The sequence below is a fragment of the Schistocerca serialis genome, chromosome 7, assembly GCF_023864345.2.
Source record: "Schistocerca serialis cubense isolate TAMUIC-IGC-003099 chromosome 7, iqSchSeri2.2, whole genome shotgun sequence".
NCBI lineage: Eukaryota > Metazoa > Arthropoda > Insecta > Orthoptera > Acrididae > Schistocerca > Schistocerca serialis.
This window is the reverse complement of record NC_064644.1, coordinates 86,460,672-86,480,655: the sequence shown is the minus strand read 5'-3', so window position 1 is coordinate 86,480,655 and position 19,984 is coordinate 86,460,672. Positions and strand designations below refer to the sequence as shown.

At 40.6% G+C, this 19,984-nt stretch overlaps 1 protein-coding gene across 2 annotated transcripts in view; it reads left to right on the top strand.

The window, feature by feature from the left end:
• Positions 1–19,984, top strand: part of LOC126412394 (uncharacterized) — a 103,907-nt gene that overhangs the window by 28,980 nt on the left and 54,943 nt on the right. For both annotated transcript variants that reach the window (XM_050081971.1, XM_050081972.1), the window contains exons 3-5: positions 7,819–7,946; positions 11,383–11,637; positions 12,805–12,897. In XM_050081971.1, coding sequence (XP_049937928.1) covers positions 7,819–7,946; positions 11,383–11,637; positions 12,805–12,897 — 476 coding nt within the window. The remainder of the gene's footprint in view (positions 1–7,818; positions 7,947–11,382; positions 11,638–12,804; positions 12,898–19,984) is intronic.

The following is a 19,984-nucleotide window of genomic DNA, read 5'->3' as shown; positions in this document are numbered from 1 at the left end:
ATTTTTAAACTAAAAGTAACAAACTACATTAAACAACAACGCTCTTCTATAAAGATATTGATTTACATTTTGGATGGGGCAGCAAGTTAATATAAAAACAAACAAAAATTATTAATATATTCTTTCATAAAGAAGATTTTGGGTTTGTTGTAGAATGGCACTTTTTTGCTTTATGCCATAGGAAGAATGCTTGTGATGGTGTCGGGAGTACAACAAAGCGAGCTGTCACAAAAGCAAGACTGCAGCGGACCGATGATAATAATATCATAACAGTTCAAGAAATGTTTGAATTCTGTAAAAAACATATCAAAGGAATTACTTATGTTTTTGTACAATGTGAGGAAATACAAGAAGCCTATGACAGTGTCTTGAAGGAAGGGTACAACACTTGTCAGAAGATTAAAGGCACTCGATCTTTTCATTGATTTGTACCCAATTCACACAACTTACTGAAGTGTAAGATCACATCAACTTCACTGGATAGTGATCTTCATCAATGTGGAAAGCTTGTACAACTGGTTCTTCAAAAGAAAGACGTAGTGGCTTGTCTTTACAATGAACAGTGGTGGATTGGTGAAGTTGATAATATTGACTGTCAAAACCAAGATGTACATATTGCATTTCATCACCCTCCAGGACCAAGGACATCTTTAAAAAAATTAAGAAGTATCAAGTTTGGATGCCACTTAAAAATGTACTAAGGAATCTGTCTACCATGGAACTTTACAACTGTGACTGGGTGAACTTGTGATCTAACACCCAAACGGAGTGAACAAATTTCTCAAATGTTCAATGAGCAATGTACTAAAAACAAATAACAGGAGAACAATATAATTTAATTAGTAGGCTTATTTTCAATTAAAAAAAAATTAAGTTATCATAGATATGATGAAATTATACAGGGTGGTCCATTGATCGTGACCGGGCCAAATATATCACGAAATAGGCATCAAACGAAAAAACTACAAAGAACGAAACTTGTCTAGCTTGAAGGGGGAAACCAGATGGCGCTATGGTTGGCCCGCTAGATGGCACTGCCATAGGTCAAACGGATATCAACTGCGTTTTTTTAAATAGGAACCCCCATTTTTTATTACATATTCGTGTAGTACGTAAAGAAATACGAATATTTTAGTTGGACCACTTTTTTCACTTTGTGATAGATGGCGCTGTAATAGTCACAAACATATGGCTCACAATTTTAGACAAACGGTTGGTAACAGGTAGGTTTTTTAAATTAAAATACAGAACGTAGGTACGTTTGAACATTTTATTTCGGTTGTTCCAATGTGATACATGTACCTTTGTGGACTTAACATTTCTGAGAACCGAGCGAGGTGGCGCAGTGGTTAGCACACTGGACTCGCATTCGGAAGGACGACGGTTCAATCCCGTCTCCGGTCATCCTGATTTAGGTTTTCCGTGATTTCCCTAAATCGTTTCAGGCAAATGCCGGGATGGTTCCTTTGAAAGGGCACGGCCGATTTCCTTCCCCATCCTTCCCTAACCCGAGCTTGCGCTCCGTCTCTAATGACCTCGTTGTCGACGAGACGTTAAACACCACTAACCTAACCATTTCTGAGAACGCATGCTGTTACAGCGTGATTACCTGTTAATACCACATTAATGCAATAAATCCTCAAAATGATGCCCGTCAACCTCAATGCATTTGGCAATACGTGTAACGACATTCCTCTCAACAGCGAGTAGTTTGCCTTCCGTAATTTTCGCACATGCATCGACAATGCGCTGACGCATGTTGTAAGGCGTTGTCGGTGGATCATGATAGCAAATACCTTTAAACTTTCTCCACAGAAAGAAATCCAGGGACGTCAGATCTGGTGAACGTGCGGGCCATGGTATGGTGCTTTGACGACCAATCCACCTGTCATGAAATATGCTATTCAATACCGCTTCAATCGTACGCGAGCTATGTGCCGGGCATCCATCATGTTGGAAGTACATCGCCATTCTGTCAAGCAATGAGACATCTTGTAGTAACATCGGTAGAATATTACGTAGGAAATCAGCATACATTGCACCATTTAGATTGCCATTGATAAAATAGGGGTCATTTTATCCTTCCTCCCATAATGCCGCACCATACATTAACCCACCAAGGTTGCTGATGTTCCACTTGTCACAGCCATCGTGGATTTTCCATTGCCCAATAGTGCATATTATGCCGGTTTACGTTACCGCTGTTCGTAAATGACACTTCGTCGCTAAATAGCACGCATGCAAAAAATCTGTCATCGTCCCGTAATTTCTCTTCTGCCCAGTGGCAGAACGGTACATGATGTTCAAAGTCGTCGCCATGCAATTCCTGGTGCATAGAAATGTGGTACGGGTGCAATCACTGTTGATATAGCATTCTCAACATTGACATTTTTGAGATTCCCGATTCTCGCGCAATTCGTTTGCTACTGATGTGCGGATTAGCCGCGACAGCAGCTAAAACATCTACTTGGGCATCATCATTTGTTGCAGGTCGTGGTTGACATTTCACATGTGACTGAACACTTCATGTTTCCTTAAATAACGTAACTATCCGACGAACGGTCCGGACACTTAGATGATGTCGTCCAGGATACTGAGCAGCGTACATAGCACACGCCCATGGGGCATTTTGATCACAAAAGCCATACAGCAACACGATATCGACCTTTACCACAATTGGTAAACGGTCCACTTTAATGCGGGTAATGTATCAAGAAGCAAATACCGTCTGCACTGTCAGAATGTTGCGTGCTACCACGTACATATACATTTGTGACGATTACAGTGCAATCTATCACAAAGCGAAAAGAGTGGTCCAACTAAAACATTCATATTTCTTTACATACTACATGAATATGTAATAAAACATGGGGGTTCCTATTTTAAAGAATGCAGTTGATATTCGTTTGACCTAGCGGGCCAACCATAGCGCCATCTGGTTTCCCCCTTCAAGCTAGACAAGTTTCGTTCTTTGTAGTTTTTTCGTTTGATGCTTATTTCGTGAGATAATTGGCCCGGTCACGATCAATGGACCACCCTGTATACTGTAACTGATATATTTTATTCCGTAAGCGTAGATATAGCAGATGTTAAGAAATGTATTTTTGACTCATGTTTGTGATTTTTTTTTTTTTTTTTTTTTTTTTTTTTTTTTTTTTTTCCATAACTTCCAATTGAATCTCAAAGTTGAAATTTATATTGAAGTTTGATATCATAAAGGTCTATTAACTGTGAAATTTTCAGATTTTTATGTGGTCCCCCAACAAAGATATTGCAGGCCACAAAATGGAAAAATTTTAAAAAATCTGTTTTTCAAAATAGTGTGTTTTTAAGTGTAAGCTGCTCAATATTGATACTCTATAAAAAAAAAAAGTAACTATACTATACAGTGTAATAGCAGAAAAAATATTAAAGCTGAGAAATTAATCTTTCTTTAGAAAACTATGGTTCAAAAATTGAGTTTTTTATATTTGTGGCTGATAACTCTGAACTATTAAAAATATTAAAGAATACATTCAGCTAAGTGATATGTTGTTGTTGTTGGTGTTGTTGTTGTTGTTGTTGTTGTTGTTGTTGTGGTCTTCAGTCCTGAGACTGGTTTGATGCAGCTCTCCATGCTAATCTATCCTGTGCAAGCTCCTTCATCTCCCAGTACCTACTGCAACCTACATCCTTCTGAATCTGCTTAGTGTATTCATCTCTTGGTCTCCCTCCACACTGCCCTCCAATGCCAAATTTGTGATCCCTTGATGCCTCAGGACATGTCCTACCAGCCGATCCCTTCTTCTAGTCAAGTTGTGCCACAAACTTCTCTTCTTCCCAATCCTATTCAGTACCTCCTCATTAGTTACGTGATCTACCCACCTAATCTTCAACATTCTTCTGTAGCACCACATTTCAAAAGCTTCTATTCTCTTCTTGTCCAAACTATTTATTGTCCATGTTTGACTTCCATACATGGCTACACTCCATACAAATACTTTCAGAAACGACTTCCTGACACTTAGATCTATACTGGACGTTAACAAATTTCTCTTCTTCAGAAACGCTTTCCTTGCCATTGCCAGTCTACATTTTATATCCTCTCTACTTCGACCATCATCAGTTATTTTGCTCCCCAAATAGCAAAACTCCTTTACTACTTTAAGTATCTCATTTCCTAATCTAATTCCCTCCGCATCACCCGAGTTAATTCGACTACATTCCATTATCCTCGTTTTGCTTTTGTTGCTGTTAATCTTATATCCTCCTTTCAAGACACTGTCCATTCCATTCAACTGTTCTTCCAAGTCCTTTGCTGTCTGACAGAATTACAATGTCATCGGCGAACCTCAAAGTTTTTATTTCTTCTCCCTGGATTTTAATACCTACTCCAATCCTTCACTGCTTGCTCAATATACAGATTGAATAACATCGGGGAAAGGCTACAACCCTGTCTCACCCCCTTCCAAACCACTGCTTCCCTTTCATGCCCCTCAACTCCTATAACTGCCATCTGGTTTCTGTACAAATTGTAAATAGCCTTTCACTCCCTGTATTTTACCCCTGCCACCTTTAGAATTTGAAAGAGAGTACTCCAGTCAACATTGTCAAAAGCTTTCTCCAAGTCTACAAATGCAAGAAACGTAGGTTTGCCTTTCCTTAATCTTTCTTCTAAGATAAGTCTTAAGGTCAGTATTGCCTCACGTGTTCCAACATTTCTACGGAATCCAAACTGATCTTCCCCGAGGTCGGCTTCTATCAGTTTTTCCATTCGCCTGTAAAAAATTCGTGTTAGTATTTTGCAGCTGTGAGTTATTAAACTGATAGTTCGGTAATTTTCACATCTGTCAATACCTGCTTTCTTTGGGATTGGAATTATTATATTCTTCTTGAAGTCTGAGGGTATTTCGCCTGTCTCGTACATCTTGTTCACCAGATGGAAGAGTTTTGTCAGGACTTGCTCTTCCAAGGTCGTCAGTAGTTCTAATGGAATGTTGTCTACTCCCGGGGCCTTGTTTCGACTCAGGTCTTTCAGTGCTCTGTCAAACTCTTCACGCAGTATCATATCTCCCATTTCCTCTTCATCTACATCCTCTTCCATTTCCATAATATTGTACTCAAGAAAATCACCCTTGTATAGACCCTCTGTATACTCCTTCCACCTTTCTGCTTTCCCCTCTTTGCTTAGAACTGGGTTTCCGATATTCATACAAGTGGTTCTCTTTTCTCCAAAGGTCTCTTTAATTTTTCTGTAGGCTGTATCTATCTTACCCCTAGTGAGATAAGCCTCCACATCCTTACATTTTGCACTTCCTGTCGATCTCATTTTTGAGATGTTTGTATTCCTTTTTGCCTGCTTCATTTACTGCATTTTTATATTTTCTCCTGTCATCAATTAAATTCAATATTTCTTCTGTTACCCAAGGATTTCTACTAGCCCTCGTCTTTTTACCTACTTGATCCTCTGCTGCCTTCACTACTTCATCCCTCAGAGCTACCCATTTGTCTTCTACTGTATTTCTTTCCCCCATTCCTGTCAATTGTTCCTTTATGCTCTCCCTGAAACTCTGTACAACCTCTGGTTTAGTCAGTTTATCCAGGTCCTATCTCCTTAAATTCCCACCTTTTTGCAATTTCTTCAGTTTTAATCTACAGTTAATAACCAATAGATTGAGGTCAGAGTCCACATCTGCCCCTGGAAATGTCCTACAATTTAAAACCTGGTTCCTAAATCTCTGTCTTACCATTATATAATCTATCTGATACCTTTTAGTATCTCCAGGATTCTTCCATGTATGCAACCTTACTTTATGATTCTTGAACCAAGTGTTAGCTATGATTAAGTTATGCTCTGTGCAAAATTCTAACAGACGGCTTCCTCTTTCATTTCTTAGCCCCAATCCATATTCACCTACTATGTTTCCTTCTCTCCCTTTTCCTACTGTCAAATTCCAGTCACCCGTGACTATTAAATTTTCGTCTCCCTTCACTACCTGAATAATTTCTTTTATCTCATAATACATTTCTTCAATTTCTTCGTCATCTGCAGAGCTAGTTGGCATATAAACTTCTACTACTGCAGTAGACATGTGCTTCGTGTCTATCTTGGCCACTATAATACGTTCACTATGCTGTTTGTAGTAGCTTACCCGCACTCCTATTTTTTTATTCATTATTAAACCTACTCCTGCATTACCCCTATTTGATTTTGTATTTATAATCCTGTAGTCACCTGACCAGAAGTCTTGTTCCTCCTGCCACCGAACTTCACTAACTCCCACTATATCTAACTTTAACCTATCCATTTCCCTTTTTAAATTTTCTAACGTACCTGCCCGATTAAGGGATCTGACATTCCACGCTCCGATCCGTAGAATGCCAGTTTTCTTTCTCCTGATAACGACGTCCTCTTGAGTAGTCCCCGCCCGGAGGTCCAAATGGGGGACTATTTTACCTTCGGAATATTTTACCCAAGAGGACGCCATCATTATTTAACCATACAGTAAAGCTGCATTCCCTCGGGAAAAATTACGGCTGTAGTTTCCCCTTGCTTTCAGCTGTTCGCAGTACCAGCACAGCAAGGCTGTTTTGGTTAATGTTACAAGGCCAGATCAGTCAATCATCCAGACTGTTGCCCCTGGAACTACTGAAAAGGCTGCTGCCCCTCTTCAGGAACCACACGTTTGCCTGGCCTCTCAACAGATACCCCTCCGTTGTAGTTGCACCTACGGTACGGCTATCTGTATCGCTGAGGCACGCAAGCCTCCCCACCATGGCAAGGTCCATGGTTCATGGGGGGAGGAGCTAAGTGATAATGATCTTTTAATTTGTAGCCCAGAGTGTGTTGAACTAAATGCATTTTGTCTGAAAGGCTTAGGACAATCCACTACTGAATAATTGTAAAAAATGTTGATGCTTGCAAATATAAAAAATGTAGATGCTTGCAAATACAAAAAAAAAAAAAAGCATGCGGCCTGGGACAAATATGGCCATCATTTCAAAATAATAAACAATAAGTTTTTAAAAAAAATATTTTTGTGACTGATAAACATTGGGGAATTCACCCAGCAAATATATAATTTTTCTGAGATGGTGAAGCAACCAATTATTTTTTTCTTGGACCACTTGGTATGGAATGACCCATGAGTTTTGGGCAGCAAAATAACTGATGATGGTTTAGGCTGAGAGGATATAAAATGTAGACTGCCAGTGGCAGAAAAACATTTCTGAAGAAGAGAAATTTGTTAACATCGAATGTAGACTTAAGTGTTAGGAAACATTTTCTGAAGGTATTCGTCTGGAGAGTACCATGTATGGAAGAGAAACATGAACGATAAACAGTTTAGACAGGAAGAGAATAGAAGCTTCTGAAATGTGGTGCTATGGAAGAACACTGAAGACTAGGTGGGAAGATCACATAACTAATGAGGATGTACTGGACAAAATTGGGGAGACAAGAAGTTTGTGGTATAACTTGACTAAAATAAGGGATTGGTTGATAGGACACATTCTGAGATAGCAAGGGATCACCAGTTTAGTATTGGAGGGAAGTGTGGCACTAAAAATCCTAGAGGGAGACCAAGAGATGAGTACAGAACCAGATTTAGAAGTACGTAGGTTGCAGAAGTTATAGCCAGTTGAAGAATTTGCACAGGATAGAGTAGCATGGAGAGCTGCATGAAACCAGTCTTCCAACTGAAGACTACAACAACAACAACAATGTATGTTGACTTATCTTTTCTTGAACTATCATTTACAGTTTGTACTTAAATACACCTCCTGATTGAAGTTGTACAGCATTTATGTATTTTAATAAGTTCTAAACACACATTTCAGGTGCATCGTGTTGTGCTTTATGCATGTACAGAGTACTTCCAACTTTTAGAGAAAGAGAATCCTCCAGGCAGCCATTTATTACGAATGCCAGAGGACATGGATCCAGAGGTCGTCGTTCCAATTATAAAGTAAGTTTTACAGAGTGTAATTGATGTGGAAAACTGCTTTATAGAAGAACTGAAGGGTTTATTTAGTACAGAACTATAATTTTTCAGTTTTTATCATTAATTGTTTTTGTATTCTGAAGTTTTGGGATATGATTGTGGTAACAGTAATTATGCAGTAAAATAATTTTGTGTGTTTCCATTTCATATTCTGTTTCTCCATTATTGATCTAAGTCTTAGGTGAGATTGCATTCTCACCCAAATGCCACACACACAACTATTCATCTCTACAGGATGCCCCAGACCTTTAGAGCCAATTACACAGATGGTACAGGACCCTAAATGGAGTACTTTCAATTAGTCAAATAGTCTGAAGTAGCTATTGCAGAACTGTAAAATGTGGTCATTTTGGTGGCAGCACTTTATGCTTATCTCTCATGATACTGCTAAAGTCCAAGCAACAAACTGCAGACAATATCAAAAGCTTTTGATTATAATACTAAAACACATTGCCTGTTGATTGTAACTTGACAGAATATTATACGAGTAGAAGTAAAATACATGTGCATGTGGGAAAGGATACTGACATTAAGTTGGACAGGAAGGAAAAGAAATGAGGTAGAACTGGAAAGTGAGAAGAGAGATGTACATCTACACCTGTACTACGCAAACCATTGTGAAGTGCATGGCAGAGGGTAAGTCCAGTTGTACTAGTTATTAGGGTTTCTTCCTGCCCCATTCACGTATGGAGCATGGGAAGAATGATTGTTTTAATGCCTCTGTCACACTAGAACAGAGATAGGCCCAAATTATCACAAAAGGCCGCGCGGTTTGTTGCCAAATGGTCACACCTCTTCGTTCTGTAATCTGAAACACCCACTCCCATCGAGAATCCCACCAAATGCAAAGTCCATAGTGTCATTCATTTTCATGAGAGGCCCTCGGTGTATCGTTGTGCTGTCATAATTTACTCAGTCACTACCAACAGTGACCTGCAGTCATACCTGATGGCTCCTCGCATAATGAAACGTTCTGTGCCTCTTCAAAATGTTGGAATTACAGGACCTCTCCTAGGTCGCCACTATACTCATTGATGATGGTCATCCAGAGTTGTGTGGACGTCGGCAGTAGCCTCTTGATCGCAGACATGGGAGCAGCACCAGGTGGCAGGCAGGATTAAATTACATGCATTAACATAGATGACGATTGTGTGTTCCTGCACGGGGTGGTGGTCAGTGACTGTGTAGTAGGCCCACACAGGCCATATGGCAGCAACATTGTAGGTAGGCAACAACCTGGCCCAGGCTTGAACTCATGTCCCACTGAGGAGATGGCCAGCAAGAGCCAGTGGTCATCCAGCATGTGACTCAATGGAGCAGAGGCTCCAGATTCACCGCATACAGACCTTGGCTCAGGCAGGAGCCTGTAACTGCTGGTGGCAAAGTCTGCGGACGGGAGATGAGTGAGTCACCTTGTGCTCCAAGTGATCCCTGTCTTGTAGTCACGAGCTGGGGTTCACACCTGGTTATTGCTGGGTATAATGAAAATCTGAGGATGAGAGTGCAATTTGGAGGCTGTATGTGTGACCTGGCTGGTTGGTATTTCTCCACCAGCAGCACTTCCAACCCAAAACCCATTGCAGGTTCGAGTGGTTGGGCTTCACCATTGGGCGGTGATGGCTTCATTTGCCCGGGTTTTCCTGCATAGTCAGCTCCTGCAGAAGCCTTGTCAGAGCTATCAAGATTTCATACCTTTGGCTTCAGGAGTGCTGGCTGGCATCTTCCACTTTGTTAGCATTCTGAATGAGTGCACCTGCACTCAGAATACACTTTATTGCCCATTGTGCCCGGACTTCGGGCTGATGACCCCTTCCTCCTCTGTGATGTTGTTCTGATTGTTGCAGGAACTGTTTATTACCCCAGCAAAGCTGTGGTGCAGTGCAGTGTGTGGGATGGTAACTCTGTAGTCCAGCTACTCCCTAGTCTTCAGCCAACGGTGCAGTATAACACAGAATATTTCAGGGAGTCCAGTTCTTGTTCTCGGATGTCAGGTGCAGATGTGAAGGGATTACAATGTGCTTGGTGCACAGTGTGACGATCCTCCCTTTTGGTGGCCAGATGTCATGTACTGGAACGTTGACGATGAGTATGCCAACCCCCACATTTTGATGCATTCCAACATTGGGCCACTGTCATCTCCAAACGTCTCGCACATATACATGTCTATCACATCCAAATGTCCTATATATCTGGATGTTGCACGATTTGATGAGTCAGCCAAGTAGACACCCACAATGAGTCCCCTTTCGATCTCTGTCAAGTGCTGGTAGTACCATCTCACACGTACAAGACACCTCCATGTCTTTCATAGTGATCACTCATTATGTGACACTGTTCACACCCCTCATACCGCATGCCTCTCCTATAAGTTTGTCAGGCACATTTTCTCTGGTGTTTTGTGTGATATTTGCAATTCTGTCTTTGTAGTATGTAACTGGAGCCAGGTCAAACAAATACTGGTCATCACATCTTTCATGTGACACCCAGTGTCAACAGAAAGCTTAGAGGTCGTGTAATTCCCATTACAATCTAAATGATTTTTAAAGAAGAGTGTTACAAACTCATTCCATACAGCAGCCCCAGATCAGTTAAGTGCGATATCCTTTTTATCAATATGTGTTAACAGGGAAACTGGAACGCGAAGAATGAACAGTATTTGAGTAGCGACAGCAGTGCCCTGACTATGCTGACTGCTACCGCCAAGCAGCAGTGCTACTCAGTCGCCGCTGGAGTGCTGATTATTCTTCACGTTTTATTGTCCCTTTATTACTTACTGATGAAACAAATGTCGCACTAAACTCATCTGGGACCACCGTATCGAACGGACGTATAACATTCCATTTTAAAAATAATTTTGTTTCTAACAGGAAACAATACAACTTTTCCGCTACACACCAGGCATCACATGAAAGCCATGATAACCAGTATTTGTTTGGATTGGCTCCAGTTATATATTGCAAAAATGAAATTGCATGTATCTGCCAAAACGCTAGAGAAAACATGCCCGACAACATTTAGGAGAGACTCCCATATTTCCTGCCAGACCTGGTGACAACATTAAATATGAACAACCCTGATGCACTCCAATGGCCATTCTATCTGTCACAAAGAATTGCAACTCTCAATCATTTACAAAGTTACATTGACATCTGACCACATCTTCTGGGTGCTTCTCTTTTTTATCAGTAGGTGGGGACAAAATGTTGGGCTTTAATGTTAAATCCATTCAACCATGGCGTAATAGTCTGGAACATTTTATTAACTGTGATATTTCTGGCCATGAAAGTTTACATTTTACGGTGTAGGTAATACTTAATCACTTTTATTATGTAGAGAATGTATATTTCTTGCTACTACCTGTGATGTTTATTATGTTAAAGATTACACTTCTCTGTTGCAGCTTCATGTATACCGGCCGCCTAGAGTTCAAATATGAGCTACACTCAAAGTTGTATTCAGCAGCAAAAGTGATGAGCATGTCAGTACTGACAAAACTTCTGGATGCTCAGTATAATTCTGCATCTGTTCAGGGGTCACTTAAACCTGCAACTGTCAAGAAACTTCATGTGCCATCTCATACATCCTGGAATTTGCCTGTGAAGAAAGTTGTGAAGACAGGTGACTCACAGCTTCCAGAACCACTGCCAGGTCGAAAGTGAGTCGGTTTCATTGTTTGTAGCAGAAGGATTGTCATGAAACAGTGAAAGTTACAGTAGTAACATGTGCCCCTCGCAGAAAGTTATTCTCATTGGTACACCTTATTATCTTTTGTGTTTTTTTATTTTGTTTTTGTTCTTTGTCTAGTAGCCCAACCTGTGATACCAAACTATTGCTTAATGCTTTCAAGATGTCATCCTAGTCTCACTCGTGCACTGGCATAACCAGTGCTCAAGTGAGACGCCAGTGCTGTCTTGAAAGGGTTGATGTTATGACAAAATGAATCCTTCACAAGAACAGAATTACGTTCATCATTATTTTCAGAATAACTTGAACAAATGGTCACTTTACACTTCTTAACAGGTTAATGATGTCGCTGTCACTGGAATTGTCTTCACAACCATAGAAACATTCATTCAGTGTCGTCTGAATCTTCGTTCTTGCTAGAAACATCTACATCAAAAACTTCTGAAAGTATTTCAGATTCATTCCATTTCCTTCTGTTTACTGAATAGGGCCATCTCCAAAGGCAGGAGGAACTTAAAGATGAAAATAGTAACTATTTGAAATATCTAACTACAATCAGAATTTTAAATAAGAAAAAAGTGCATGAAAGCAATCAAGTTTCATACTTTGACGACTCGTGTAAATGTTTAAATAGATGAAGTAGTTCAGAAACATCACAACAGATGACATCCACAGACAGCGTGTGTAGTAGAAAATGTGAGTTGTCTTCAGATCTGTTCATAGCAGAAGGCATGCAAAACATGAGTAAGCTGGGATCCGTCCACTGTGTTACATTCACGCACAACAATAGTAGAAGCAGTAAACATTGCCGTTCGACCAAGTTGGCAATTCAGCTGTGTTCTCTTACTTTCACAGTTCCTACTGTCATCTTCCTCTCAAAAGTGCAGTTTTCTGCTGTCTACAAGTCATACATATTTTTAAAAAAAATGCGTAGGTGACATATCAAATGCCTTATTTTACAGAATGGTGGCTGTTCTTGCCATTTTACCCTTAATATTGTCAGAACCAGTCTATTATTCACACTGTGTGAGATACCTGTGTAGTAAGATTTTTCTGGCAATAATTCATACATACTTAAGTTCAGCCTGTACACTTTTTTCGTTGTAGCTCACAGTTTGATTTGAATGTATATTTTCAGACTTCCCATTTGGAAGAGGAGGAGTACTCTGCCAGTTATAACTCCACACATTGAAGACTCAACTCCTGTCATTTTCTCATCACCCCTTCTACTGTAAGTAAAATAATTAATAAAATCTTTGCCTAAATAGTTCAAATGGAAATTTGAATATGTTATCAAGGGAGTGGTTTCTATTTAGTTTCTCCAAGATAGCACATGCCTGTTAATGGAATATTATGTAGTAAGGTGTAATGAATGAACAAAGTTCAAATTGATAAACAAATTTTTGAAACTGCTTTTTTATGGACTTCAGGGTGACTGCTAAATTTTCCAGGTTAAAACAAATGGTGAGTTAATACAGTAATTCTATTTTTCTGGATGTGCTGCTTGGAATCCATATTTTTTTTCCCATCATTTTAACTGGTTAGTCTTCAGGTAACACTTCATAGACCATGCTTGAGCATAGCTTTGTGTTAAAAAGACCGCGCTCAAGTATTGGCTGGGCTGGGATTTTCTCAGTCTGCGAGCCACCTCTCTCTCAGAAACTGGACTCATTTTGCATGAGAACAATGTATAGGTGTCTCACTATCTGTCCCTCAACTAGTGTGGCTTTCTGTTGTCAATTTCTAGGATTATTTCGAAAGAAGCTCGAGGAAACGTAACAACTGCTGTTGCGAATGGCTGAGCCAATATGACCACATTGACGTAATTTTGTGCGTGTACTCGTAAAGTTTTGCAGTTTGCTGTAATTATGCCATAAATGTGTCACATTTATTGAGTAAGGAATTGTGGAAGCTCAGGAGGAGGAAATTCCTCAATAACTCACCTCATACTTTTTTTTCTTGGGAGGATAATTATACTTTCTGTCACCTTTATTGTAAAATTTGTAACTTATCGAAGAACTAAAGTAAATGTGAAAAACAAATCTTGAAGCTTGGTCCTTTTTAGCGTATATTACCCTTGAAGATACATCCATTAAAGATGAGTCAGTAATGCCTTACAGGACAGGTTACATGGCTTGTTTCCTAGGCTCATTATTCTTCTAAGTGGCTGCTCTCCAAAGTGTTAAATGTTGTCAGAAGATATGACATCCCAGCTTTGTTCCAGAGAACTAATGGAACAATTAATTTGTTAGTAGAACTCAAAGAAACAACCTTTGATCACACTAGTAGAAGAATTCCATTAATTATCAGTGTTGAGAGAGAAGGCATTACTGTCTTTATTATTAAAATGTTGTACCACAACAGGTGATGGATTTACAAATAATTCAGAATGCGTAAGAGGCTCAGTGATTAAGGGGAGAGCGCCATTCTACAAATCTGTCAGTTTTCAGATATTTTCTGTCGTTTGTTGATTCTTTCATCTCTGACCATAATTTAGTAATGTGAAAAACCATTGAACTGATGGCACTCCTGTGACTGGATGGGTAATTCTGTTCCGAAGTCAGAGGAAGGCACGCAAAGGGCTACCTTTTTCAGTAAGATCATGCCCACTCCTATAACTGGCTGGGTAATTCAGTGCCGAAGTCGGAGGAAGATAAGCCAATGGTTTATCTTTTTCAGTAAAGCCATGCCCAGTAAATACTGCTGTGGTCAAGCCAAGATTTGAATTGAAGATAGCTTTGCAAATACAAGAACTTGTAAAGGGGACAGTTTTGACTTTGCCATATGGTTCTGAAACGTCTGGTAAATGAATGAATGATAAAGAATTTTGTTATCGGAAACTGAAGCATGTATCTGCTGTGTGAAAATGTAAAGAGTGTATTGTTCATAACAGCAGTCCAAAATTATGGGGGGGGGGGGGAGAAAGAGGTAAGTAACTAATCATTCGTATACTACTACTTCCATTGGTGGCTTCTGTAGGACCACAGGTAGCTCTTTCTTGGATTGCATTTTTTTCTTCTTCTCCCCCAACTTTTTAATTTTTGTCTTCTAATCTCCCATTCTTTTTCAGAGATCTCCAGTGTCCTCTTGTCTTGTCTGTACCACTGGTGAGTTTGTATCCTTTCTCGTGATACTCAAGTCAGACCATTCCACCCTGATTTCAACAACCCAGTTGGTCATTGTCTTTCCTCTTATCCTTCCAGTTGTTTCCCGAACTGTTAGGTCATTCTATTCATATTCATCTCGACCATATGTCTTGCAAATCTTACTCTTTTAAATTTGATATCTCCTAATAATATTCTCTTGCTCCGGTATAGCTATTTCCTAGCCTTTCACATCTGTCCCTCACCATCTCTTTTAGGTCCCATTGTTTTCCTTAGTATTTATCACTAGTGTCTCATTGTACTGCACCTTATCTTCGTACTATTAGTCGTCTCGGCCACAAGTAGAACTGCATTCCTCGTTGGCTTCCCCGATAGCTGAGTAGCTGAGTGGTCAGCATGATGGATTGCCATCCTATGGGCCCGGGTTCGATTCCCGGCTGGGTTGGGGATTTTCTCTGCTCAGGGACTGGGTGTTGTGTTGTCTTCATCATCATTTCATCCCCATCCGGTGTGCAGGTCGCCCAATGTGGTGTCGAATGTAATAAGGCCCCACCAAGGCGGCAGGACCTGCCCCGTAAGGGGCCTCCCGGGCAGTGACGCAAACACTCATTTTTGTCCAACTTTCACATACTGCCTTCTGGTGTTTTCCAATCCCCATTAATATTCAGTGTCTTCATTTGTCATAGTTGATCCTCTGTCATAATTTTTCTTATTAGTAGCACAGTGTAGTCTCTAGTCCTCTGTTCAGTGTGTCCCTGTTTGATTTTTGTATCTTGATCATATCTTTATTTATTGCAATAAAGTCAGTCTCAATAACAATGAGTCCTTTCAGGTTTGTTGACTATAGCCACTGTCATATCGAAGTGCTGACTCCTTAGGAATTGCAGTTTTTATCCATTTCTCTCTAAATCTTTGTTTCCAGAATGAACATTCTCCATGCAGTGGAGTGTGCATTGACTTGAAACTTCCTGGCATATTAAAACTTGGCTAGGCCATGGCAATAAATCTTTAAATCTTTTTTGTACACAGAAAAGTTGTCAGTTTCTGCAAACAGAAATTTCATTTCTGCTTTGCATATTTATTTTGTGGTGTACATATGAGATTTTGTAAGTTTGTGTTTCACAACGTCAAGGGAAAATTTCTGAAGGTGGAACAAAAATTCTGATGGTATCGACAAAATTTTGTTTGTTACATTGTTACTGTTGCACAGAGTCATAAGCCAAATCAGATTGAGTTACAGACTCATTTTGTTGCTGCTGATTTTTACAGCAATTTAAAGTTTATCATTCAAAATGAGCAATAAATTACTGTAGTTAAATTCTTGGTTTGGATGTTTTATTGCTGATGGAAATCGGCAAATGAGTTGTATGAGTGTCCTTCATTTTTGAGATTTAAGAAATGGACTTAAATTTAAAACTTCTGGGTGGATTAAAACTGTACGCCAGAAAGGCACTGGAACCTCGGAGAGTTGCATTTTGCGAGCAAGTGCTCCACTGACTGAGCTGTTCAAGCACAAGTGAGGATCTGCTTTACACCCATGAATGACACCTCGCCCACCTTCAAGACTTCACAGGAGTTCTTCTGCATACCTTTAGGGACTTAACACTCCTCGAAGAAAGGATATTTTGGGGAATTTGCATTGCCATGGCCTAGCCTAGTTTTAATGTGCCAGGAAGTTTCAAGTCCATGCACACTCCACTGCATGGAGAATGTTCATTCTGGAAACAATCCCCCAGGCTGTGGCAAAGCCATTTCTCTCGAGTATCCTTTCTTCCAGCTTCCAGGAGTGCTAATCCTACAATATAAAGAAGAAAATCTGTGTGAAATTTGGAAGGGTAGACAAAGACTTACTGGTGCAGGGAAAGCTGTGAGGATGGTACTTTAGTTGGGGTGGATAGCTCAGTCATTTGGGCACTTGCCTGCAGAAGGCTGTGGTCCCTGGTTTGAGACTTGATCTGGTATACGGCTTTAATCTACTAAGACATTACAAATTAGTTCGTACACTGCTGTTGAGTGAAAACTCATTGCAGGACTAACTCTTCTTGAAGATTATCCATGTGAAAGACATCTGAACACTGCCACCACAGATGAAAATCTATAGTTAGTGCCAGGTTTGCTACTAGGCAATCAGCAATAACAGTTGTTTCTTATAACTATGTCAACAGAAATAGCAGAAAGAACTGTATGATACATTGTAAAGAGATAAGTAAGTAGGAAAATGCTTTGTGCTGGTTGGATGATGCATTTATGAATAGGCCTGAAGCAGTGCCAGAAATCAACATATCAGAAATGTTCGTACCATTTTAAAAACAATGAAATTGACTGTATGTTAATTTGCTGCTGCGGGTGGGATATAGGTCCATATTTAACTCGAGAAACAAAACAGCAGTCTAAGGAATGGGTGGACACCAAGAGGTCTAAACCAAACAAGGTGAAGTTGTTTTCATCTGCTCAGAAAGGCACAACTACATTTTGTGGGACGCAGACAGAATTATCCTCCTTGAATAAAATTTTTAGTGTATAAAACATAAATATAACTCAAGTCTGCTGCATCAGCTGAATGAAAAAAAAAGGTGTGAGAAGAGACCGAAACTTGGAAAGGAAAAAATTGTTCAGGACAGTGCATTGCCCTAATTGGTGCTTTGTTATTGGGAAAGTTAGGAAAAACAAAGTCCCACTTGGTGGAGCATATGTCCTATTCATGACATATGGCTTCTTCAACATACAACATCTAAAGAAATTTATGGCTGAAAAATGTCTCCAATGAAAATACTACAGTAGCTGTAGCTTGGAATTTTGCAGACCTTATAGAATCGCAATTCAGGATTTCCACAGGCTAAACATTCTATCAACCATTTCATTGTCGTCATTCCATTCTACAGCTGATGGTAGTCCTTATTTGCAATAGTAAATTCATTTGATGGTGTTTCGTAATGGCTGTGGTCGCTGCATGCATGTCCTAAGGAGCTTTGCATAATAATCAGAGTAACACAGGCACTGCAATATTGTATCAAATTAAAATCCGTTAAGCAGTTGCGTAATAGGTCACCAATGGTTGAAACCTCAAGTTCCCAACAAGTGTCAAACCTGCAGAAGGACAAAAGTGTTGGGAAATATGCCATTGAGACTGAGTTGCATACCGACTTAAACTACAGTAAATATGTTGTGATGTGCAGGGCCTGGTGAACATCCCAAAAGAAGAATTGGAAGTTGAGTGGGCCTGAAAAGGCATTGTAGACCTGCAGAATATCATGAAAAGGATGGTAGCTGATATGATAAAATCTGACTCACTCGATCTCACTTTTAATAGCACAGAACTTCTGGTGCATATCAAGTTGAGGTTTTTTTTTTTTTTTCAGTTAACCATTTGGGCCCTATCTCCTCAACCCAGTAAGCTATTTTAAATACTTGCTTGCACTTTGGGCACATCAGTCTTGGATGTAAGGGAGAAGCCACTTGTGGCAAATGCGGTAAAGCTGCCTGTGATGGAGTTGGTTGTTTATCTTCTCCTTAGGGTGTCGACTACTCTGAGCATCACCCTTTTTGGAATGGGGACTATAGTGTCTTCTTTGAAGAACAAAACATCCAGGAGATAAAAATGACAAAGCGCATCCCATATGGTGAAGCCATTGCTTCCGTTCTCAAACTGCTAGTCGAGAAAACCAATGCTGCCCCACACAGGATGGTAGTGTCAGCACTAGTACCTGCTTTTGTCAATGCACTTGTGCTGCTGCAGTTATTTTGAAGCCTGTCCCCCTCTCCCCAGAACTTAAGAAAAGTCTGTGGTTGCTGACATTGCAGAACTCCCTGTCCCTCCAAATATTCAGTCTGGTCCAGCGCCACCACTATCACTTCCGCAGTTGTGGCTCCGAAGCCTTCTCAGACAAGAAATCAAAGTCGAAGGTGAAGAATCGCCCACTGACCAAGATAGAAAGTACACAGTTTGATGATGTCAGTGTCATCCTCTCTGACATCTCTGTGGAATCTTCTTCATAGGCTAGGACAATCATCTTACCCCAAGACTGAACCTCCAACCGTTGCGGGCTCCACTCCTGGCAGAAAGTCAGTATGAAAGTGCTACCCATCTTTCAATGGAGCATTAATGGTTTCAGGGCACATGTGGAGGAACTGAAACTTCTAGTACAGGCACACCACCTGTGCCTGTGTTTACAAGAAACACATTTTAAAGCCACTGATGCCCCTCTGCTATGGGGCTCTACCCTTCACCAAAAGGATGACCTGACAGGACAGAGCCAAGGCAGGGGTTGCTATGTTTGTCTATAACACCTACAACTTCTCTGCTCTCTCCTTGGTTACTGACCTCGTAAGAGTAGCCATTGCAGTTCAAGTGGATCAGAAGATCATTGTCTACTCACTGCTCCTACGTGTACGTGATGCAATAGACCCTGAGGCTCTCAAGGACCTTATTGAACAGCTCCCCTGCCCATTTCTCCTACTGTGCGAGTTCAGTGCCCAAAATGTACTGTGGGGGAATAGAACTATGCTTGGCCTAGGGGCCGAGTCTAGGAGAACCTCATTATGTCACAGGAGCTCAGCATCTTCAATATACAAAGCCCAACTCGTGTCTCTGCCGTTTCTGGTTCATTCTCAGCCATCGACCTCTCTTTCTGCTCTCCCGCTGTTGCACACTCATCTCAGTTGGAAGTAGCTGATGACATTCATTGCAGTGACCACTTCCTATGGTGGATTCCCCTACTGGATGGAGGATTACCTGAACAGAAGTCACCAAAATGGATGGTCAACAGGGCTAACAGGACACTGTTCAGCCAGCTGGCTGTGTCTGAATACCACGACTGTGTCCAGGAATGAGTGGTCCACATTACACAAATGATTCATCATGCCGTTGACTTAAGCACCCCAAAGTCCTCAGGTCATCTTAGGAGGCAACCTGTACCTCAGTGAACCGATGACTGGTGCTCAGCAATCCAGAACAGGCGTGCGGCACTAGAATGGTTAAAATACCGTCTAACAACAGAAAACCTCACAGCCTCTTAGATCATGAGAGCCGGAGCTCAATGTGTAGCCAAGGAGAGCAAGAAAAGGTCGTGGCAAGTGTTACTGGAGTCCATCAACTCTTCCACTTGTTCTACAAACGTATGGGAAGCCATCAGGATGATTTCCAGTAGTCTCGGTCATTTACCAATAGCAGCAGCAACAATAATGCCTGGGGACATCGCTCAGACGATGGCAGAG